Here is a 25,147-nt window from a genome sequence, read left to right as displayed (position 1 = left end):
GGTAACAGTTTAATAAATTTATGCGTATCGGTACAATACTCATAAGACTTAAGATAAACTTATCTTTTACTAAACGCTTTACTTTAGTATCATTTTCCGAATCGCTAATCGGTGTTTATTCACCTGGCTTTTTGATATCTGCGCATATATTCTGCGTGTATAATCTGCAGATCGCAAATTAAAGTAACATGTTTTAGCCCGCAGGTGAAAGTTATTGAAAATGCGTAAGATCAAAGCATTTTTTGCGGCCACTCCCTGTGTAACGCAGTATACTGAAATAGATTTACCCTTTTTAATATTCGTTAACGAAAGTGTAACTGTTTCCTTGTTTCCTTCACGAAAATGTATCCGGCGAGATCAACTTTTTAATCCGTTTTCTCATTCGCATAAGAAAAACAAGCGTTCACTTGGCAACAAGTTCCATCTTTTAGTGCTTTAAGATTTTTCATAAAAGTTACGTTTTCATATGACATATGACCCATCGTTTTTGATATTTTGTAGCGAGAATAGATGAAAAGTTGTATTTGATGAAACGTTATTAAGCTTGGTACGATTAGAACATTTCAGCTTATTTTAAGGAGATTCCTATTTTAAACTCATTGTTTTTCAATAGATATCGAGTTAACAACACTGATCAACCACTTAAAGTTCTTAAAGTATTCTTAGACAGAAGCAGAAACATTGATAGCAAAACGTTTCCACGTGACATTTCGCTCTAATGAATAACTCTGAGCACATTTTGCCTAAAAATAGCGTTGTCTTGTTAAGTGCAAAGGACGGATTTCGGTTTTTAACTATTCCTGTACTCTGCACTATTTGTTGTACAAAGATATATTAATGTATGCAACAACAAAAAAAAAAAAAAAAAATGTTTTCTTGCCCAAGGACGCACGCTATTGAAAATTATTTAGATCGGACCACCGCTTCGGTCACTTGCCATGTAATATCTTATTTTGAAAAGCCGTTATGTGAATAACTATATTAAGCGAAATAGCGTAGGGTATTTAATGATGGATTGCGTCTCAATATAGTGTTTTTGGCTTGTTTTCTTCAGATTTATTTTACTTTTTATTATGTTTTTTTAATTATTTACTTAACGTAAATGAAATTTGAAATCTACGGCATTTAATAATTCTGCAAATTGAAGAGATCTTATTAGCTAAGTCCTTAATTTTGCATGTTGTAGTTTCCTTGCTTTGTTTTGCCCTCTTGGAAACACACATATTTCATCATCCGTTTTTTTTTTCACAAAATTTTACTAATTACACATGAAACTGTCACGTTCTCTCCTTTTTCTCTCTTTTCTTTGTCTTCTTCTTCTTCTGTTTCCTTTTCTTTGTGCTTTCGTTCAAATTAATATTATCAGTGTTCCACTGTATTGCTCGTAGTTAGAGAGCCCTCCACAATATAGTAATTTCTTCAACCAATCCAACAATTATGTAGCTTACCCAATCTTCAATTTGTGTATGCATGAGAGAACTTAATCGAATTTAAGAAAAAAGCAAAAGCTCTTAAGGATGCGTGAGCAGAAACATCGTCGTACATAGCTTTTCCTGAAACCCTAAATATAAGTAAAAACTTTTGCCGTGATACAGCCTATAATATATGTGAAATCATGTCAGCATGGCTCGGTGGAAGCAATATACGGCCCTGGAACATCCGCCGACCGGGGTATCAGCACCTATTAAGAAAATATTGAAGAAAAATCGAACAAATTTGTAAATAAAATCTGCATATACGTATAAGTGATTTGTTTGTAAATTCCTTGCATGTTTTAAAAAAATTACAGCTTTTATGGAGCTTGAAAAGTTTTACATAAAAAAGTTAAAATTTTTAAAAGTTGTTTTATGAAAAGCTTAATTTATGTTGTTTTTCTCTTAAGCTTTAAATGTTGGTTGAACGAGTTAAACTTTTTTATAGATAATGTAAGTAAATACGTTACTTAGATGTGAATTTCGATTTCATTCAATACAAAGCTTAGTAAAAGTACACAGCCACATCTTTCTTATGGCCAATTTTAAATAAACGCACACTTCTTCACAAGCTCTAGTAAAAACCGAAATGATAAAATGTTAAGAACAACATGCCCTTGTTTTAGTTTTACAAATACGGGCTTTGTTCATATCGTTGCATGTTTCAATCGGTATTTCATTAATCTATAGAAGCAATACTTCTCTTCTCATGAAATTCTGAGTTCCAGAGATGAGACAAACTATATTCGAGTGTGAATGAACTTTTTCCACCCATTACCTCTATCTTAAAAAAAAAAACCTAATGAAAAAACTAAAAAACTACATTTCCATAACATGTGATATTGGGCGTATGAGTGATTTTTGCTATTTATGTAGAATATACGTACCAAACTTTAATTGCGTGTCTCTTGTATTTTATGCGTAATGGATAGCAAAGCGAACAGGGCTGGGATGTTCTCAATTTACATTGTACTGTGGGTGCGTCATCTTACTAATTTGGCCCGTTTTACATATCAATCCACTTTTCACTAAATTTCTTACCTTGCCTTTCATCTTTGCGATCAGGAGCGCCTTCACCACAGAACTAAACAGAGAGACGGACACATTGACACACAAACATATCTAGAACAATTCAGAATTTGATATTAATCAATAACATGTATACATACCATCTGATTAAAAATATGATTATTCTTTGAGAGTCATGATTATTCGCTTCCCTTATCTCTTGCATGGACAAACAACATTTTCTTTGCTTCTCCAAGAGATCCAAGATCAAATCGTTTAAATCCTTGAAAACTAAAAATCTAATAATAATAGCAAGAAAAAAGGAAATAGTTTAAAAGAAATGAAAAAACTGTGGTATTTTTTATAATTAACAACGTATAGCTATTGTTAGTTGATTAGAATATTTATTCGAATCAGGATTCTGTTCCCACGCAGCTTGTCGCCATGTCCACAATTAAGTATAAACTTCTCTTGAGTCAACACATTTCGAACATAGCACGTTTTTTTTTTTTTACACAAACGAGGGATGCATGGATTTCTCTTGATGCCATTGTTTTCCATTTTTGTACAAGTGCTGCAAGACCATCCATAGAATATAAGTGGAAATTTTCATTGTTGTATTCGGTGTGGTTTACAAATAACGAGCAAAAAATCAATTTTTTTTATTTTTGAAAACAAAGAAGGTCTCAGGTTATGTTGCATTGCGAGCCTTTTTCTCTGTTTTGTCCTCTCTTCTGTTTCGGTCGTTTTCAAAACCAGCCTGCCTGCAAGAACTTCTAATGTTTCTGTTTTTCTCTGAATGTTTCCCATAGACGCACCGACAACCAGACAAATGGAGAGACGGACATTCCTAAATTGGCTTAGAATTTGATGTTGAGCGTCCATGAAACTTTCTTCTAGATGTTCCAAAGGCGATGACAGAGTTAGCATACCCCACCCTTCGGTGGTGGGTATAAAAACAAAATAAAGAGACACGGCTGATAAAGTCGTGTAACTACAGGAACCGAACATTAACTTGGAGCCATCTATCAATTAACAAAAGTGTTTCGCACACTTCTTCACTGATATATAGGCTAACAAGGAGATTTTTGAACATTTCCAATATATTCGAGAACGGTGATAATATTTTTTCCAATATATACTCTCCTAGGCTAAGACATATCTGTTAAAAGGTCTACATCTTCAAACTCTTTCGCTAGAGAATATAATAATCGATTCAATCCTCCCGTCTTATTTGCAGTGTTTCTATTTTGATCTTTTCATTTGTTCATTGCTTTAAATCTGGCCGAATTTTTATAAAACGTTTTTCTTTAATCACAAATATCTTGATACGGAGCCGCAAATTTACCTATGATCAAGCTCATTATTGAAATGTTTTTCAGTAAGGCATGTAAAGGTAAGTCGACCCCACCTTCAACACTATCCAGAACGGCAAATATCTTTTCGATTGATCTCGTGGCTAAGATTAGAATGTATTTTCCGAAGACTTACTTGCTTTAAATTCACTCGCGTGACAAACAAAAAAGATGAGATAAATTTTCTTCATAATTATTATGAATAATTTTTTTAAACCGTTTTAACGTTTCATTGCTGTTATGCGCCTTTCGATATGGCCTTGCGATCTTTCAACGATACGCTCTTTATCGCGTCAAAGTCCGTCCTTTCATGGGTCTTTCCTATTTTGGAGACAGGAGAAGGTCGCAAGGCGCTGAGCTCAGTGAATACTGTGACTGAGGCATACGGTGTCGTTTTTAGCCAAGAAATTACACACGAAACACAATACAGACGCTTCGATCCATTATTTTTGGCAGCAAAAAATCGCCAAGCACATAAGAACACGCCCAACCTTTCCATCTGTTAATATGAACTAAAAATGCAAAATGACTGAGAATGTTACGTAGGCAACATGTGTAGAGCTATATTGAGTAGCTCACTCGATAAATGCATAACACTTATCGACTGGCAACACATGCAGTATATGGTCAGAATACAACAAAGAGGATACAAAGATTATATGCCAACTCAAGTCATAGACAGCAAAGCAGTGGTTGGCAGCTTTCATTTACAGGCAGCTCTAAGCCGATGATTGGGACCCTGCCTACGTAGTGATTGATATCATAAAGCAGGTTCAAGTTAATCATGTCCTACACTAAAATATTGCAATATTTAGAACCGAAGCTAAAGTTATTCTTCAACCGTCCTCGCAGAGCCATCATCCCAGATGATCTGTCGGTTGAAAACAGTATCCATAATTCCTTAAATTTCAACTGGAACACTATTAACACCGAATACCATCGCCACTTAATGAACAAGCTGACGTAGCAGCCAAATTTACGGCTTCCGCACCGTTAGGTATGAACAACTCAATCGAAAAGGCTGAACGTTTGGAGATATATTGCAAGAAGATTGAAGGGAAAAATGGCACAAAAAAACTACTATCCACGGTACGTTCATGTTAATCCTAATCTTGAGCCACTTGCCCCACTCTGAAAATTAAAACACAATGGCAAGACACCTTACCAATTAACAATTGCAAGATCCTTAAGAAATCTATTCGCCTCGTGCAATACATTTCCGTAGTTCCAAGACTCACTTTCGGTATAACTAAAGGTAAGAAAATCTTGAAAGTACCTACAGAACGTAGTAATAATAATAATATGTTCAACTTTACCAATATAATCAAAATAAATATCGACCTTTTTTGGAAAGAAAAAAAGATGCTTTCAGTTGATTTATTGGATATTGGGTTGGTATTGATCATTTTACTTTTATCCAAAAAAATATTTCTTTAAGAAAAATTAATTATAATAATATTAAGTAGGTTTGTGAAATAGTTTTCTTGCTTTAATATTATCACATAACCGGCCTATTTGAATGGTCCCGTAGTGATTTCATTTTATGTTGTCTAAAATAGCCCTCAGAAAAACCTTCGATCTAGATGGAGTTACTTCCTCATACCAACTACCCAAGGATGGCAGAACAATCATTTTGTGTTTGCAGCATCCAAAAGGAAGCTTCACAGACGCTATCGAATATATATATTATATTCTCACTCAATATGAAATTCTTAATCGATTAAGCCATGTGCGTCCATCTGTCCGTCTATCTGTCTGTGGAGGAAAATTGAAAATTATTAATAAAATGTTTTCATATTAGGCATGATTTATTAGCTTCAAAATGTTTTATGTTCGCTTATTTAACGTGTTTTAGCGTTAGTATGCTAATTGTATTATAATATAATTTTGTAGTTTTTTACTTCGTTTGTGATCGATGAATTGTTCCTTTTTTTTTTTTGCATTAACCTGAAAATCTTTTTTCTTGCGTTAATATTAAAATATTTGTTTTTCTTAATTGCTTTCAGGACAATGACAGCTATGTGTTTTGTATGTAATTTACCGATTATGTCACATCAGGTGGGCCTAGTGTGGCAGGGTGGCAATGGCTGGGATGACTTAGTTAGAGAACAGGTATATTCAATGGAAAAATCTTGTTCAGTAAGTTGCACTAATAATGCTACAACGATTTTCGTTTTCGCTATAGTTGGAAGAGTCAACAGTGAAGCAAAGGTTAGGAGGACGCAGGGATTCAGCTGCACAGATTACGACGCCACCCAGTACCTCACCGCCACCAGGTAAGTATTAATTATAACAACCGAAAATTCCTACATAAAAAAAAATTCTTCTTTTAAATCCCAATGCAGGCGTACAAAGACGACGACGCAGTTCCCTAGCCCAGCTGACCGATATCTTACGTGAATGGAGCGGCGGGGGTAAACACCAAAGTACCCAATCCATACAGCATACACCAAAAGCACCCTTAAATCGCCGCGAAACTATGGCCGATTTGGCTCGTAATTTACCGTGGCGTACTTCCACCTCAGACGCAGCTACCACCTACGTGGCGCCGCGTAAACGTCGCGAATCCAGTGCGGAAACTAGTTCAAAAAGTAATCGTCCGCGCCGAGAGTCAAGTGTAGCTGAATTTACTAAACAATGGACCAGAAGAGAAAATACAATGTCTAGTGAGGACTCTAGCGCAGTTACAGTACCGTTAGTAGATTCTACACAAAGAGTGGTAAGTAGTTCACTTGTTCTTCACTAGTCATTATATATGAGCATTTCTCATATTCGTGTTTCCTATCCATCCATTGCATGTTTATGTATAATTTGGTGTTTTGTGCGTGCTTTGCCCTCGATTTCATACAGATATCTCGCTACGGTTCTGGCGAGAGTAACTTGTCAAGTCGGCGCGACAGTTCATTAGGACGTGCCACTACACCACCGCCACCTCCCAAATCGAATACTATTAATTGTAAAAAACGCGATTCCCTCGCTGCTCCTGAATATCCAAATTTTCGTCAAGAGCAACGACCATCCACCAGTTCCGGTGGCTCTGATACTCTGCCATTAATCTCTACTCCTTCTTACAATCAGGTAGATTCAGCGTGTCAGGTCCTACCGCCACCTACTATAATTACCAGTTCGGTGACACCGCCAGCTACTAGTCCCACCGCTAACAAAGGGCGACGTGATTCAACCACGCAGTGCGGTCGACTTAATCGTCGAGATTCAAAGACAGGTATCAGTCCTGAGCGAGGTATACGTTTGCAACGGCTGCAACGTCAAGCTACCGCTTTTGATGAAAGTTGCATTCCCGGAAGCATAAGACGGGATTCTCAGCCTGCTTTAAGCCCAGAACCGGCAGAGAACGGTCAACGTCGCCCATCAAGACGCGATTCTTTAAGTCCCGACAGTGCAACCCGTAACGGTCGACGAGATTCGCGCAGTCATTTATCACCAGAACGCAGTCATGAGCGCGATAGTAGTCCACACAGACGACATACATTGCGCAGACAAAGTTCGTCGGCAAATAGTTGTAGTTCCTCACGCGATGCCAGCCCCTGCGGACGTCCAGCAGCACTGCCAGTTGCAGAGCCTAGTGCGCGCTCTGCCATAAGACGACAATCAACCACTGAAGAAATATTAATTGCCCGAGGTTTTCGACGTCAATCTACTACTGAAGAAATGATTAGATGCCGTAATTTTCGAAGACAAAGTTCCCAAAGTGATGATGTCGTTAGGTAAGTGAGATTGTGACGAGGTAAAATCAAAAAATTAATAAACGCAATCCACAAATATCTTTACTTCTTACAAACTTCAGATACCGGGGACGACGTGATTCATGTGCCCAGATTATAGACGGTACTATCGGCACGATGACTGTAGAAACCACGAGCACCTTTTTTGATACTAGTACACAAACCGGTGAGTAGAGCATACGTAGGAAATTGAACGCTATAAACTAAAAGAATTGTAAAAAATACTGTAAATGAGGCGTGGTGCTTATTAACAAAAACACTTTATAAACAAAAAAATTTAAACACGATTTAAAGATTAATTACGAGCGCGTAAACAAGTGGACTATCTACAATGAATTACTTTTTATTCATTGTTCACAGCTGTTTTATAATTAGAAGGATCCGCCTAAGTTGCCGAAGGCGAGAAATCTCGACTAGCAAGTGAATGGTCGTGGGTTCGAATCGCAAGTGCGGTAGATTTTTTAATAAAAGCCGATAGCCTTAGATGCTAGTGCTTTAAGAGTTTGGTCTCATAATTTATTTCTCTGGCGAAATTAATAATAATATTAATAATAATAATAATATAATTAAAAGAATTCTGTAATTAAGTAAATATATCGCTTACCCAATACTGAAGACTTGAATTGATTTCTTTTCATACTTCACTTGTTTAAGAATTTCAGCCAATCAATGTCAAAGAGTGAGTTTAGACGTACGAATGAGTTTCACAGCTCTAGAAAGTAAACTTTAACATTGAGCACAGGTTAAGCTATTAAAATTTTATCAACATATTACTTACCCGATTTTTAAAATAACTGTTGTTTTTTCATTACTTTAGGAAGAAAACTATCGAGTTTCAAAGATTTTACAGACGCTTAACAGCAACAGGAATTGGTGGTGTCCGAAGATGCTGAACAATGTGGGAAATGCTGCTCTTAAATAGTTGCAGACATACTTTTCTGCATCATGTTATGACCGGGATTGAAAGTAGATTTATCACTACATGCAGTAAAATTTAATACTTATGCCTCTTACATGATGATACCTGTTAAATCAATCAATAGATAGATAGATAGATTTCGGCCAGCAACTCTTTCTTTTTTTCCTCTACCTATAATAGGTCCTAATGCCAACCATGCCTACACATAAAAAAGACATTCTTCGTGTGGTTAGTGAAACAAAAAAAAAAGGTTTGCGAAAAGTGGTCCCGTGCCGGTTAACCTGTCTAACTGAGTTTCAATTGCTTAGCGATAGCAATTATAGCACGGTTTCGGAATTACGATAAAAACGATGGTGTTCTTTCGCCGAGAAACGAGAATATGGCCAATGTTTTGTCCTTATTACTTTTTGAGCGAAGCCCATCGCAGAAATTATGACAATTTAGATGATAAGGATATTGCGGTATACAATATACAAAATATCTGATATTTGATTGTCAAGCCCTTCAGGAGGAACTCTTGAATTGACCATAGCCCAATAATATCTCATATATATGATATTAATCGAGAAGAAAGTATGTTCAACCGTCGAAAATTAATTATAATTGCTCCTGCATAAATCATTGTAGCATGCGATAATCCTGTAACAACCAAGAGGCTGCCGCATGGCTGAGTAGATAAGTGTCGCAGCTACGAAGTCAGTGTTCGCAAGTCAAAATCGCAGCACGATTTCACAATACTTGCTCGTAGTTATAGTAAGTGCTTAGGCGGTGAGGGTGTAACACTTACCGATGGAGCACACGGACTGAACTATTTATCTTTTCTTTTTCTTCACATCTTTCTGACCATCATCGTGCTGTATGTGTAGCGTCATATTAAAAGAAAATAAATCAATAAAGAAAAAAAGGCAATGCGTCACAATAATTGTTGCCGATAACTCATATCTGAACTACAAAAGGATAGTCGGACTTTTCTTGTGTGAATTTTAAAGAAAATGATCTTGCTAAGTAGCAAAAAATATTCTTGATACTCTTTTGGCAAGCATCTAGAAAGGTCTGTAGAATTCTTCTAACCCCCCTAATAAACGCTGCAACATATTTATATATAACCTCAATATGTGGAAGAAGTCTAAAGCTATTCCTTCTTATGAGCGCTTACTATAATACCTATGAGTACCTTATCAGTGTTTTTCAAATTAAAACACTAGACTTTTCAAAATAAGGTATTATATGGGAAGTGATTGAAAAAGTGGTCCGACTCAAACCATTTGTAACAGCGCTCTTCCTTGGGCCAAAATATGCCAGTGTACCAAATTTTCATCAAAATAAATCAAAAATTGAAACATGTAAGTTGAAAACAAGAATACAAGATGGACAGGGGGACAGACAAGTTTAGATCAATTTAGATAGTAATTCTGAGCCCTTCTGGGTGTTGTAAACATTCGCACAAACGTAAGATAGCCTTATACCACAAAGCGTTTATTTTGAGAAATGTTGAAAGATACTCTGTTCAAAGTACCCTCCAAAACAGGCTATACATCCTCTTCATTTTTTCGCCACAATATTATTCTCCCGCTGAAAGTATATTTACTCTAACTACATAAGCTTCCTTTTTTAAGTTTTATCATAAGAGTGGGATCGCTACACAGGCAGTGATAAAGTTTAGTACTGCTAACGTTTCTTGGATTGGAAGAACACAAAAATTCTTCGATTGAAGGATAAGAAAAATTTGTATTAAGCAACAATTTGCCCTAAACGTCTATCTTCATAACTTCAGTTAACCAATGTCTATCTATCTATCCATCTATCTATTTATCTCTCTATTTCCCTTTGTTTCTGCCTATCTCTATTATTATTATTTATTGCCTAAACTAAGCTATAATTGGACACATCCTTGCTTGTTAATCCTATTAATTGCGAGTACTGTTCGTTTAATCGGTGAACCACTCAGGTGAAAGTACACTTAAATTACTAACAATTGTAGTGTAGAGTAGAACAAAATCGACATGAAAGTAAGCGAATGCTAGAACTCTCTCTCTAATGTAGCAGACCAGCAGCACCACACATTCATATATCACACGTTAGCTCCCTACAATTACTTAAACATTTCTAGGTATTTTTGAACTTTTTCCTTTTGCTTATTTTTTGTTTTTTTGTTTTTCTTTTTTTTGTTTTACTCATGAATTACATTTTCAGCCTTTCGGTAAACATTTGACTTTTGAACTTAATGTAATTAAGTTTTCTCTTTTTTTTTTTGCACCAACAATACGAGCAGCGACAATGGAATGTGACACTAGTGACACACTTATAAGTGCACCAACCAAACAAAGGAAAAGTGAAAAACACAAAAGCCAACGATTCACACTTATTTCCCAAACTTATGTATGAGTGGGGAAAACAAAACAAAAAAGAGCCGAGCTATTGAAATGCATATTAAACAAAACATAGTGGAAAAAAAGGATTAGAATACGCGCGGGCGCAAGTTAGTTGTAAATAAAATTTGACAACTATAATATATTTTGACAGAACAAAACGAATCGTAAAACAAAATAATAATTAAAACAGAAATGTCAAAAACGAAGAGAGAGCGAGGAAATGCAAAAAAATAAAAGAAAGAGAGTTAAAAGCCAAAGAAAAACAGTAGAGAGAGAGAAAGAGAGAGAGAGAGAGAGAGAGAGAGAGAGAGAGAGAGAAAGGTGGTTACAAACGTATTTAGGTTAAGAATGCTGCGAAAACGTAATTTGTTTATCAAGCAAACTGAAAAGGATTCTGTTGTGTTGCGGGAGTAGTCAGTTGTGTCAGTTGTTTCAGTAGTTAATGAAAACGCGTATGGTCAACAACGGTTGAGCAAAGCAGGCGAAAATGTTAACAGCGTAATTTACACAAAAAATATGAAGAATTAAAAATTTAAAGTGAAAAACAAAAACGTTAAAACTTTCAAGAATTGAGTAATTAAATAAACAAAACGCAAAACGATTAAAGACTTCTAACGGACGAAAGATAAAAGAATTAAAAAATAAAGTTTTCGAAAGCAAGAACGAAACAAAAAAAGAGAGTCTAGTGCTTTCAAGGAATTGAAATAAAACGTGAACAACGCTAAACCAGTAAATCGGTTTAAACACCCAAAAATCTTACTCCATATATTGCCACTTTTCCTATTCTTTGCGTTCATTTAAATCCTGGCCCCCTTCACGGCGTCTCAATTAAAGGGCTAAATATTGCTTTGTTAGCAAAGTTATTCTCGCTGTCTTCGACAAATGAATTTGAAAAAGACCTAAGTTTTCTTTTCTTTTTTTTTTTTTATTTATTCCTTCCCACACTCCTCCCCTAAAACGCCACAAAGCATACATACAAAAGCACACCCCAACAAAATTGAAACAGAAAATAAACTAAAGAACGAATAACATTAGAAAACCATAAAGAGAAAAAGTGCTGAGACAACGTGGCCTAAAAACGTGAATGAATGTAACTTTAATAAAAAAAACAAAAAAACAAAAAAAACAAAAAAGAAGAAAATCTTAAAAGAAACTTTCCATTAACTATAATATCAATTCAACTTATGTCCTTCTAAAAGGAAAGAGAAAAATAGAAAAGCATGCGTCATTTTAAAAAGGTGCGTACATTTTTTTTTTGTTTTTTGTTGGTCTTGAAAATTTATTTCTTAAAGATTAATGATTTACCCTGCCACCCCCCTATCTTGTTACTTAAATCCATCCCTTTACCCCTATAAAGCTGTAAGTTGTAAAGCAATGTGGCTTGACTTTGTTTGGTATGGTTTATTGGGGCTATGAATGAATTTCTTCGGTCTGTAATAATGAATGAATATATTTAGCATTGAATGTACGCTTGGATGCCTGCTCGTGTGTTTGAGAATGTTTATATACTCATATCCATGCATATATATATATATATATATATATATATACGTGTAATATATTTTATATTGCAGGGGTGGTTTTATACATTTTTCGTGCTTTGCTTTCATTTATTCCCTATTAATAAAAAAGAGGTATTCCTTTATCTTTCTTTAATACGTGAACATATGCAACAGTTTGTTGCAGGAAAATGATATAAATGACTACCAGTTCAACACATATATATATTTACATAAAAAATATATTCATTTATATATATTCACATACATGGTATGTATATATACATACACATATATATATATATATAACCATGTATGTGAATATATATAAATGAATATATACTTAATTTGATTTTTTCTCCTTCATTATCCTTTTCGACAATTCACTTTATTAAATGCGCATCCAGACTTACAATACGTAAGCGTAGCGCATACCAACCAGGTCGACGAAAATCTATTAACGAATATTTCGAGGCTCTCACACGGGGACACGCACAGTTCCCCTTTAATTTTGGGAAAATTATTGTTAGTATAATGTTTTAACGGATATATGTGATTTTGGAAAATTTTGTCTTTTTAAGCATATCCTGAGACCATTTCAACAATGTCTTCCTGTGCTTTTCTTTTCCAAGAGCTATAGTTTAATTGATTGAGCTCGAAGTCAAAACTGATAGCTGGCTAATCTATCATTCACGCCATAATTTATTATTTTTATCACCACAGAATATGTGTACAGCATACCGAAAAAATATTTAGCCTGCGTCGAAACAGCGATCAAATATAATAAAATAAGGTAGTTGAAAAAGACTAAGCGACGTTTATTAAAAAAATATATATTATATATATATATATATATAAAAAGCTTCTTGAATTTGGAGTTTAGCTTGTTGCACGGTTTGAGGCGTACCTGGTTGACAAAAACCCAATGCTCACTTAACTGGTACCACTAGTGTTGAAGCTATGGCTATATACCACTGAAAAAACTCAAGTGCATTGATCATAAATATTTTAAAATTCTTCATTAAAGTGATCAATGTGCCCTTTTGGGCACACTACCTTCTCGAAAATGTAGCCAATTTGACCGTCATTCTGAATGAACGTCCTATTGAACGATACTCCTTACATTTTTTTTTTTTTGTACTTTAAATTGATACTATCGTTGAACGAGGGCTATCTTACGCGGCGAACTTGTTCTTGAATGATCATTCATTAAAATGAGTATATTTCTTGTAGAGATCAACAGAGATTTGAAAATTGCTAAATCCAATCCATTAGCGAGACCATCTTACGCTCGCTTACCTATTACAAGCAAATTCAATTGAATTGTATACTGCTTTAAAAGGGCCATAAAAAACATGGTATTTTTGATCGATTTCATCATTCGTATACAAGGCTGTATCAAATTCGTACGGTTGTATGTGCCAGCTTGAAAGATTTGTGTTGGACATATTTTTTTTTTTTTTTTTACATCAATCGACTTCGAATCATTTTCTTATTCAATTTAGGCTTGTCTGTCCTACTGGCCTTTTTCCATTTTTTGCACAACCTACGGATCGCAAACGTTTTGTCTCGTAGATAAAACTTATTGAAAATCCGTTCGCCATATAACACAGCATTTCGTTAAAGTCGTCAGTCATGTAACAAAAAAAATTCGTCATTTTGAAAAGTCGGCAAAACTATAGTAATTGTTGGTCGGATGGAAGCATATTTTTAAAACAATTTCAAATATTTATCGTTTTTATAATAACAACTGATGGATCTTCAAAGATACATTGGAAGAAAAGTTAAAGAGAAAATTGCAGAAGGAAATTTACAATACCATCATCAACACTACTCTTGCATTAACCCTCAATTAACTCCACCTCTATATCCAACAAATGTTGAGAAAACCAAGATCCAAACATTTTCGAGAATTCGCCCCTGGTCATACAATTGCAACTCACCAATGGATCCTGAAGAAGTCTTCTCCCCCAATCTGCTGTTGTGGACAAACTCTTACTATAAAGCACATTCTCTGCGACTGCCTCAACTTTTCCTTGGCTAGAAGTATTGCATTTGGAACGATTAACCCTTTGAACATTCTACAATCAACTTCAGAACAGAATATCAATTCAATATTTTACTTTATTAATACTACTAAGCTTATTATCTAATATCCATTTATTTAAATTAGAGCCGATAGCCTGTGTTGCTAGTGCTCAATGTCTCTTTTTTAGTCTAAGAATTCAATTCATTAGTCTAAAATTAAAATAATAATAATAATAATAATAATAACAACTGATACATATACAGATTAATGATTTGCTTTATGAACTCATTGTGGAAGGTTTGGCTTCGAGAGATCTATTTTTTACATCTGTCTGCATGCACAGGTTTCCATGAAAAGTGAACATATTGTACAGTAGTAATACAATGGGATTTTTAATATTTTTCGTATATTTTTTGGTTTATTTGGTAGGACAGGTATTTCATAGTCGACTGCACTTGGCTATAACATTTCAATTTAAAACCTCATTATTTTTTTTAGATTTTTAATTAAAACATTGATTGTTTATTCTTAATAGAAGCGAACGTTCTTTGTAAGATCAAAGCGACGCGTGAGCGACTTTGACCTTGACAAAGTGTCACGAGAATTACGAGCAGTGTAAGGTAAATTTAACGATTAAAATATCAATTAAAATATTTTCAGAAATAATAATAAAAAGTTTGCAATGCTTTTTATTTACACTTGCTATGTACACGTACGTATTGAATAACGTAAGGGAAAAATTTTGCATCAGTATGGTCTTTCGTGTATTTAAACCATTTAATCAAAGCCTATCTTCATACGGTATATTACAATCTTTCTCCAATAGAGACGAATTGCTTTCACGCCATCATAGCATTAAAAAATACATTTTGACTAACTACGAATCCGTTTCTTTTACTTCACAAATTCAATGATTGACTGAATTTTTAAAATCCTAATGAAACTCAAGCAAGCTCTTTATAAAAAGAAAGTTAATTCCTGACCGCATAGATAAGATAGATGTCACGATGAACTAACTCATTTGTTTGCATTTGCTGAAAAAGAAATTTTTACTCTTCCTAGGAGACAATTGAATGAATATTCATTGTCTTTTACGCAAATATGATAGTCACTATGCAAGTCTTTTTTTCTTCATGCACTTTAATATCATTTCAGTTAAGTACATTAGTTTAAATGAAAATATTAAAAAAAAAAAAAAAAAAAAAAGAAGAAAACAAATGAAAGGGTTATATTGGACGGAGAGAAAATCTTGTATATCCACCGTCAGTCATTTGATCATTCCAATAAGCACCTTACCGCGCTACGACATTGCATTGGTTTTACAAATTCTTCTTTTACCAGATCAGCATCAGGGTGTTTGAGAAGTTTTAGGTGCACTTACTTATATATATACAATATATTTTCATTTATAGTGGGAGTGATCGTTTACTTATTTATTATCTTTTGGATGATCTTTTCACTTTCCACTAACTTAACTATAATGAGCGACAAACATGAAAAATGAAATCAACTAAGTTTTGGTATTTTTGCATAATGAGTGGATATGTTTAATTTTTGATGGTAAAACACAATTTATCTTTATGTGAATAATGTTGACCTCTTTTTTTATTCACCTTTTGAGAGTAATAAACAGAAAACGTCAACAAAATGAGAAAGAAAGAAAATTTGACCACTTTAAAAGTTTGTGTGTGCGTGGTAAATTTCTCCCTTTTTTGAACATGAATACTAAGGTCTTCTAGAAAAATAAATTTACCTAATTTCAGCCTTCTATCATTCGCAATTCCACAAAATCTACAAGCTTTTGTTTATAAAAACCCACATGCTTTATGTATTACGTGTTTACGCTGTTTGGTGGGCGTGACTTTCAAACAATTTATTTTCTGGCATCTTTAAATTCAATATCATCAATTTTGTAAGCAGGAAAGTAATAACACCACACACTCACATAGACACAAAAACCTAAAGACAAACCGACATGGCAAAGTCGAATAAGAATTTGATGCTGATCAAGAATATATATACTTTGAGACGCCTATAAAACTACTTTTGGTTGTTGCAAGCATTATCATTCAATGATTATGTAATCTTCCTACTTTCTTCTTCCTTTTTGTTGTTTTTTTCATTTTCATTTTTTGTTCCTGCATCTTCTAGCATGTAAGCAAGCAGGAAACTTTCAACACAATTGCACTGATAATTAAACAGTTGGCAAAATTTTTAATTAGTTTATATATGACTTATTACAAATATCAGATGATGATGATCGAGGTTTATCCTAACTCATTTCATTCATACCCATTAACTAAGTTAATAATTAAATGTGAGATTAACACGCAAGGACCCGATGCCTATAAACCATAATACTGTACACTTGCGTGCTTAAATAACAGCCTCATGACGTAAAATTCCTCGTTTTTTTATAAATATATATTTACCAGGGTTTCAATCGCATATATGCGGTAAGTATATTGCTAGCTTGAAATCAGTTAGGCATACAAACATTTTAGTTATAATAATAACGATGATAATGGATATGTAGAGGTGACCGTCCGAACAAAAGCTTGATAGAAATAAAAATAAATAAATTACTTAGACGTTGAACTCTGAATAAGAAATATTGTTCTCTCCTCATCTTCTTATACTCTCATTCTTCTTCTTCGTCACGTTGTCGCTATTGTGTTGTTGTGGTTATTTTTATTTATTTGGTATGCTGGGTGTATTGTATTTTATTGATTACAACGAGCTGTATATTGTTTAGCACCGACACAGGTATTATAGGTAGAGACATATAATACAATACGCACTCTCCTAGAACAACTAATAATGTTTTATATTATATATCTGCACAATGTATAAAAAAGAAAAAAAAAAAAAGCATTAAACCATATATATGTATGGCACATTGATCAATAAATTCCAGAACTGAATTATATATGTCGTCTCTAAAAAAAAAAAAAAAATGCGAAAACAATTCTTAGAAGATTTCAATCCTCAAATGATGCTTGCCCAAAATTCATGTCATTTGAATCATTTGTTTTCGTCCTACAATTTCTATTATCTTCAAAACAATAGAATAGAATCCGAATTTCGTCTGTTAACTAAATAAGAACTAAATATGATGAGAAAAAAATACCATTCAAATTGAGAATTGGCTTGAAAGGTGTTATGAAAACTCTTCTCGGCTGAAAACATCAATTTATCAATAGTTTGCTGGTTTTAAACAAAGCTCAGAAGGATTATTAATACTACAAAGCAATCATAAAAATTTTGCAAATTTTTTTCGATAATCGGAAGCTAAAGTTGCAAAAGGTAGTTGACATCTTGAAGATAGGTAAAGCAATGAAAATTTGGAAAACCCATATTTTAAATAAATGCCGCGTTTATTATTCACAGTAAAACGAGTACAGCGTCTCGGAACCGGATTAATGAAAATGGATAGTGTGCATGACTTGAAGTTCGAATTGTTCGAATTGCATAGCGCGCTGACTTTTATCGGTTTGCAAATCTGAAAGTAAGGCACTTGCGAAAACTGAAGCGTTCTTTCGTACTTGCGAAAACTGAAGCATTCTTTCAACGTACTTTACAACGTCATCGAAGTCGTAGAGAAGCATAGCTTCCATGGTAATATTTTTTAGAGATAGAATGATGAATCATTTCGAAAAAAAACATTTTTCTTTTTTATTTCCGGAACTTATTGACCAATACAATTTACATCCATACGCATATATATGTATGTATGGAGAGTTTTTTTTATATATGTTTTCCTGATGTGCACATATACATATATAACATATGTATGTAAATGCACTCGTCCTCTTCTGAAAGCTGCGAATGATAGCGAAAATTAATGAAAATTTATTATGATAAAAGAAAATGAAAACAAATTGTGTTCTTCCCTTCTGCTTCAGTTCGAACGTCTTGCTTGGCAAGCCATTTGATAAGATTATACTCACTTACTCATTTTGTTTGTAACAGGCCAAAAAAGAAGTAATATGCCTCAGCAACTCCATTATAAAGACGCGAGTAATAGTAAATAAAGGTTAGTTGGAAGGAGTTAATTCAGACTCAGTGTTCATTTTTGTTCATCTGTTCGTTCTTTAGTATATGTTGTCGTTCGAATTGGCAATGTCATCATTAATCAAATCACAAGTTGAAATATTTTTTTTTCTCATTTCACAAAGTGAATGGGACAGATCCATCGCTCAGAGATATATAGCAGACACTTTCTTCAATTATATACAGTTCTATTGAACAGCTTGGCCAAAAACAGCGCAACTTGGCGTAAAATCAGTTAGAAAACAAAAGCAATCAGGAAAAAAATCTCATTATCGAAAATTTATTTTATTGTCACCACTGGGCAAAGTTTTGGCAACAAATATCATTATCGAGTATTGTGAGGTTAAGTGTCTGTGTGAATTGAATCAACTCTTGGTTGCTGCGGCAAGATAATGCATTGGTTCTTCATTCATCTTATATCATTTCGCAGCCATTCTGTTGAATTGCTTTAGTTCCGTTTGGCTTGTGACTGTACTTCCAATCCAAGATATGTCTCATATACTAAAAATATCGGCGTAAAATTTGTTATAAATCGATCAGCTATTGCGCTGTCTATATGGGAAAGAAAAAAAAAAAATTTTTTTTTGTTTGGATAGATCTCCACAAGTTGTATGAAAAATCATACAATCTCTTGATCATATAATGCTTTTATCGTATAAGAGTATCAAACTTTGTTCTCAATAACTCAATCGTTTGAACGGCTGTGAAGCATGTTGCGTTGAAGAGAGTTTACAATATTGTCTTGTTGTTTTTCAACATCGAAAATTGTATTCGAATTTTTATACGAAATTTTTATAATGCTCATAATCAAATCTTAGCGCACCCGTTGGGTTGCCACGATGATAACCCAAGTTTGTGTGGAAAACCTTAACTATTTTATGCGTGATTTCTCATCAGCTGACCGAGTCAGTCGTCGCTTTCTACCATATTCTTTAAAGTATAGATATATAGCACATCACCACTATGACCATTGTCAGATTATACTTCATTTCGTTCTCCGCAGACTGCCATGAATGATTCTAATTTGATTTCAAATAAAGCCAATGAAAGCAACATGACCAGGCTTATCATATGGCCAAATAAAGAATACAATGACAGTAAAAGACGGTTTCCAGCCTATGCAATAATAGATGCCATCGTCCAAGTCCCAAATAATAACGTCCTACACAAAAGTGCATCAACATTCACAACCGAAGCTAGAGCTACTCTTCAGGCTACAAACATCTTCGTAAAGCTAAACTTAAACCCTTCGTAAAACCCTTGAATTTCAACTGGAACACCATGAAGTCATATAAGTTGGTCTCTTCGGAAATGAGCCGGCTGACCTAGCGGTCGAATCCGCAACTTCCGCAATTTAAATTATAGACGACACAATGAAATGTTTGACCTTCAACAATATATTAGGAAAAGAGTTAAAAAATTGACAACACTGTCATTCACAAAAGATTTGCAAGAATCCGACTTGGGCATACCACTGCAACACATCAATAGAACCTTCAGAAATCTACTCCCCCGATCTACGATCGTGAATCTTACGGTCAAACATATACTGTCTGATTGACGAAACTTTGCTAATATTCGAAGACTAATTTTCAGAGCATCTATCCGTATAGACAGCTTGAAAACACTTGGAAAACTTAATATCAATAAAATATTTGACTTTATTAAACCTGCTAAACTGACCATCAAGTCCTTTAGTCCTAGCATATAGTATAACCGCTTGTATTAATGAAAAACCGCTTCTTCATTAAAACGAATTAGTTATATGGATTTGCTCAGGAAAATGTCTAGCTGCCTTTCTGTTTGCACGTTTGAGCATTTGTCTGTCTAGCTTTGTATCGGTCCATCTGTGCGCACGTTTACAAGATCCGATATTTATAGGTAGAACGGTTATTAGTCTCCTTCCCTTCGATCTTTCTATCAAAGGCGTAAACTCTGAGATGTACATAAACGGTACCCCACAAAAACTTCCGAGTTGTCCTCAAATGTGTGCACACACAAGCACTTAAAAACTGAAGTTCAATATGTTTTTTAAATGAATTTTAAAATTCGAAGGCCGACACATCATCTCGAAAGAAACCTTATATAAAGAGCCCAACCTGATTCGCCATACCATTAAATAAGCTCTTAAGATTACATATATATACCGCCACTATTGACGAATCCAGATAATTTGTGGATAGTACCAAACTTCAAACGAAGCGTATCAAAGTTTCATGACATTCTAACCATTAGTTTACAAGTTAGAGACAGTTTGGAACAAATCGCTGTGTAGGAGCGGCTTCTAAATGTTAGAGAATCTTTGGAGTGAACACTTTACCCTTAAAGGAGATTATGTTAATGAATCAAGTTGAATTTTGTCTAGCGACTGTTTTTTTAGTGTTCATTAGTAATCCTACAATCTTATTGAACGAAGTGCCATGCGGAATTAACTTGCATTATTATCAATCTTCATGGCTGCGTATGAAAGCCGATCTAACAGTATCATATATGTATATTTTTGCTTCAAAAATTCAACCACTCCTCTGCAAGGACATCCATAAACTGCCTAAAAAAGAGGAAAAATGTGTCGCTAGTGATGCAATACACAAAATATTTGTTAGCTTTCTCCTGAAATAAAACAATCAATAAGAACGTATTTCCTGATGCTTGTTCTTCCTTCCTTCAAAAATTTTTTTTTACTTTTTTTTTTTTCTTATATACAAATAATTATGAATAATTTAAATAAATTATTTGAATACCACTCTTCCCAGTAATTCAAAATTAATTCGCATTGCAATCATATGCACCATAAGTGAATATATAATAACGTCGTAAACTTTTATTGTGAAACAACAACTTGGCAAAGCTGAGATCTTTATCAAGAGTCGTAAAATATATAGCATGAAAAGCAGGTAAAAAATTCATTAGAAACGTAACGAATGATTTATTCTCTTCTTTTTTTTTTTTTTTGTTTTGAAAAAAATAATCCCCGCAAGAGTATTGTTCTTATGTCCTTGTGCAGTTATTTGAGAGCAACTGCAAGCGGTTCGCGATTTCAGTTAGCTTTTGGAGTTCGATAAAAACTCAAAGAAGAATCAAAACGGTGACAATGCTGTGATGAGAAGCTCAAGACTAATTTGAATACAAATTCATCGGTAAATACTTTTATTGGATTATATTTTAATGATTGTTTTTAGAAAAAGAGAGCAAAATAATAACTTATCAAAAGATGTAGAAAATTTATCGATTCTGAGTGGAAGAATGGCTTTATTGTAAGATACTAAATGAAACACTAGCTTGCAGCAAGACTCCGTTTTCTGGTTTTCGTTTTCTTTAATTATAATCATTCCCAATATGGTTTAGGGTATTCCTGATCTATCCTCGGAGCTATCCTCTTTTCATTTACCATTTATTTAAAATTCCTTGTTAAGTATTGTGATTTGAATAACTGGTTTCAGTTTCTTCAGCACTTATCACTTTCTAGTGTTCACTAATCGATTTTACAGTGCCTCTTCAATTTAACAGGAGCAATCCTCCTAAACGTAAACCGTAAGAAAGGTGTTATCTCTATGAGCCCTATTTAATCAATATTTATCATCTCTTGTGCCATATACTTTCAAAGATGGCTGAATGGGTTGTTCTATCGTCTCTGGTATGATTTCGGCTCGATTTTCTACATTTAATAGAGCTAGAATCTACACTTACTTTAGAAGACTGTAAGCGAACGCTATAACTTACGTGCGCATAGGACGTTACGTTTCAAATATTGTCACTCGCTTTTTGAAGGAATACATATTTTTTAATTTCGTATATTTTTACTGCAAAATTTAATAGCATTATACCCACTAACGGCTTATTATTTTAGTTATGTGTGTGTGACTTCTTATTTCTTTTGCAGCGCATAGAAGAGCCAATAAGAAAGTATTGTAAGCGTTTTTATACCTTATTTTATATATATATATATATATATATAAACACTTGTTCGTGTGTACGCAACAACCAGAGGAAGTTAAAAAGGATCCATATTTTTTATATGAATTAATTCGGCATAATTTTTTAAAACGATTTAAGCATGTCCGTCCGTCTATCCATCTTATATCCGTTCATGTTTATTTGTGCAGATTTTCAAGATATTTTGAATAAATTGGACACACAGACACGTTTTAACACAAGGAGTTACGGCGCTGCAAACCGATTCGATAGAATTATTTTGATGGTCCCTCGACCTATGAAGAAAATTTTGCTATAAAAGAGTACCTATATTAAAAAAAAAGCAAATTTGCATATGAAATACCCCTAGACCAAAATTTAAAAAACATAATACTCTGGCATACGAAATGAGTGCAAGAAAAATTTGGATGGAAAAAAACAACACTTTGTAGGGCAACATGATCTAATTTTTCAAGTATTTCACAATGAAAACTTGTACAAAATAATAGTTAGACACATAAGTTTACTCTACTAAGTTTTCCCTGGACATGTTTATGTTTTGGACTTTTTCACTTATAAGTTTTCCCATGATAAGCAAGCCTTTATATGTCAGCCAGATATTAATTCTAATATTTTATAGCGAAAGAAAAGTAAAGAAAGAGGTGTAGACCGATCTTGTCCGTCAATAAACCTTTATCTTGCTACATAGCTAGTAAATAGCGTGGAAACAGATTTTCTAAGCTCTTTGCAAAAAGAGAAATTGTGCTCGTGTCTATGCCTCGTTATGTAAATATAATTATGAGAATTGCTTACAGATGTACACGTTTACTCCATATATGATTCTGGGGCGAATTTGGCCATGTCTGTCTGGCCTTCGTTCTAGCACTTCCTTTATTAGAGATATTTTCATTGTGAAAAACATGAAGAGAGTAACCAGAAAATTGTTATAGATATATCTATTTGGACAGTCGAAAATCGGAGATGATACAGAGGGAAGTAATCCGTACACAAACATTGTTTTAATATTACTCTCAAAACATTGAATATAACTAATGCAACATTTTCTTTGCTAATTCTTTTCACTAATAGTATTATTATTACTATGCTTTTTGCTTTTTTAGTTTTGTTTCTTTTTTTTTTTTAATTATTTTTATCGTCCTTTTTTTACAACTTTTTTGTAAACTGTAACTTTAACGTTTATTTGCTTGTTTTACTCTCATTTTATGCCATCTGTTTATATAATCATATGGTTTTCATTCTTGCCCAGAGCGTATCGCTTGTAAAAAGTCATGTTTTATAAATTTTAGTTGTTTGACGGGGGACCACAGAAAAAGGGCGATTACAATAACGAGGGATGAGTTACGTAAAATGTAAGTAGAGCATGAAAATTGTTTAATTGCAAGAGCGTTTATGCAATAACAATAAAATCAGACGCGGCTTGTGCACAAAAAACGACATTTGATAGTAAAAAGTGAGAAGCGGACGAAGAGTTTCAAGCTCTTTCTCTCTCTCTCTCTCTCTCTCTCTCTCTTTTCCTTTTTTCACAACATAGCCAGAAACAAGAATTAAGTAGATTATCGACTTAAAATTTTCATAAGGTTTTAAGTCAATAAAAACTCTTTTAAATTAATTTACAATAAATAAGAATAAAAGTTTTTTTGCAACTTTATATTCATTAGTATTTTTTTGTTAAAAAAAAAAAAAAAAAAAAAACCATAATTATTGAAAAGCTGAATCATTAGTGGCCTTTTTATGATGTTCCTAAAGACTCATGAAAGAGATGCTAAAGGATGACCTGTGCGTGAATTTCGGTTTCATTAAATTTCCATTGAAACACAACTACTTTAGTTATTCTAAACTCAAAATGCAATTTAATGGTTGCATACGTCATACAGTTGTTAAGCTATCTCATGCAATTTGAAAAAGATTTCATGCACTGCTCTTTTGTGCCGAATACGGGCGAACAAAGTGTTCATTATCAGTGGCGTCCAAACGACTTTATTTAAAATTAGCAAATCATTCACAAAATTTATTTCTTCGACAGTCAAGAAACAGTATAAGTTCTTTCAGGACAAACCTGATGGCTAACGGTATTTTTTCCATCAGAAAGCAACGTTTAATTAACAAACGAACTCCAGGTTCCTTGTTTGAAAGTTAGTACTATCCAATCCAGTGTTTTGCCCTTACCGACTGAGCACTCACCCTGTAGCTCCGAGCAAGTATGCTCGCTCAATCGCTCTGAGTTTTCAAAGACTCTTTTCTACCCAGCAACTGTTAAGCTTTTGGAGATAGTCAGCCACTCTCGAGAATAATTCACGGTTATGCTAGGTAATTGGACTCATAAGCTCACAGATTTTAAATAGAAGAAAAAACAACTACTTCTTACATTGATAATAATTGCCCGAGAAGGCCCCACTAAACGCTAAATGTACAAGGACGCACTTCAAGAAAAGTTTTTATTCATATTAATTTGCTTATAGAATGTACAATGTAATAATAAACAAATAATAAATGGGTATTAAAAATGCATAGTAGAGAATCGAAATATTTATCAATATTATTATTATTATTATATTATTATTATTAATTTAGACAGAGAATAAATTCTAAGACTAAAATCTTAAAGCACTAGTTTTCTGAGGGTATCAGCTTTATTGAAAACTCTACCGGACTTGAGGTTTCAACCCACGACCATTAAGTGGTTAGTCGAGACTCTTTGCCTATTCAGCCAATCAGGCGGACAAAAAATTTTAATTATCTAAAACGAATACATTACTTTATGTAA

The 25,147-nt window shown here is 33.8% G+C and overlaps 1 protein-coding gene and 1 long non-coding RNA gene across 3 annotated transcripts in view; one reads left to right on the top strand and one right to left on the bottom strand.

Moving 5' to 3' along the window:
- Positions 1-1,598: 1,598 nt before the first annotated feature.
- On the bottom strand, positions 1,599-2,749 carry LOC119644741. Its single transcript, XR_005248570.1, has 3 exons — positions 2,642-2,749; positions 2,360-2,556; positions 1,599-1,681 (listed from the first exon to the last, which is right to left on the bottom strand). It is a non-coding gene; the product is annotated as an uncharacterized LOC119644741 (long non-coding RNA).
- LOC119644740 overlaps positions 1,612-25,147 on the top strand; it is a 77,374-nt gene continuing 53,838 nt past the window's right edge. For both annotated transcript variants that reach the window (XM_038044459.1, XM_038044460.1), the window contains exons 1-6: positions 1,612-1,718; positions 5,842-5,947; positions 6,021-6,111; positions 6,181-6,554; positions 6,686-7,560; positions 7,641-7,744. In XM_038044459.1, coding sequence (XP_037900387.1) covers positions 1,624-1,718; positions 5,842-5,947; positions 6,021-6,111; positions 6,181-6,554; positions 6,686-7,560; positions 7,641-7,744 — 1,645 coding nt within the window. In that variant the 5' untranslated portion in view covers positions 1,612-1,623. The remainder of the gene's footprint in view (positions 1,719-5,841; positions 5,948-6,020; positions 6,112-6,180; positions 6,555-6,685; positions 7,561-7,640; positions 7,745-25,147) is intronic.

Source organism: Glossina fuscipes, unplaced genomic scaffold, assembly GCF_014805625.2.
Source record: "Glossina fuscipes isolate IAEA_lab_2018 unplaced genomic scaffold, Yale_Gfus_2 0, whole genome shotgun sequence".
In the NCBI taxonomy this organism is placed as follows: Eukaryota; Metazoa; Arthropoda; class Insecta; order Diptera; family Glossinidae; genus Glossina; species Glossina fuscipes.
Note: the sequence above shows the minus strand (reverse complement) of the source record. Positions and strands in the feature narration are given on the sequence as shown.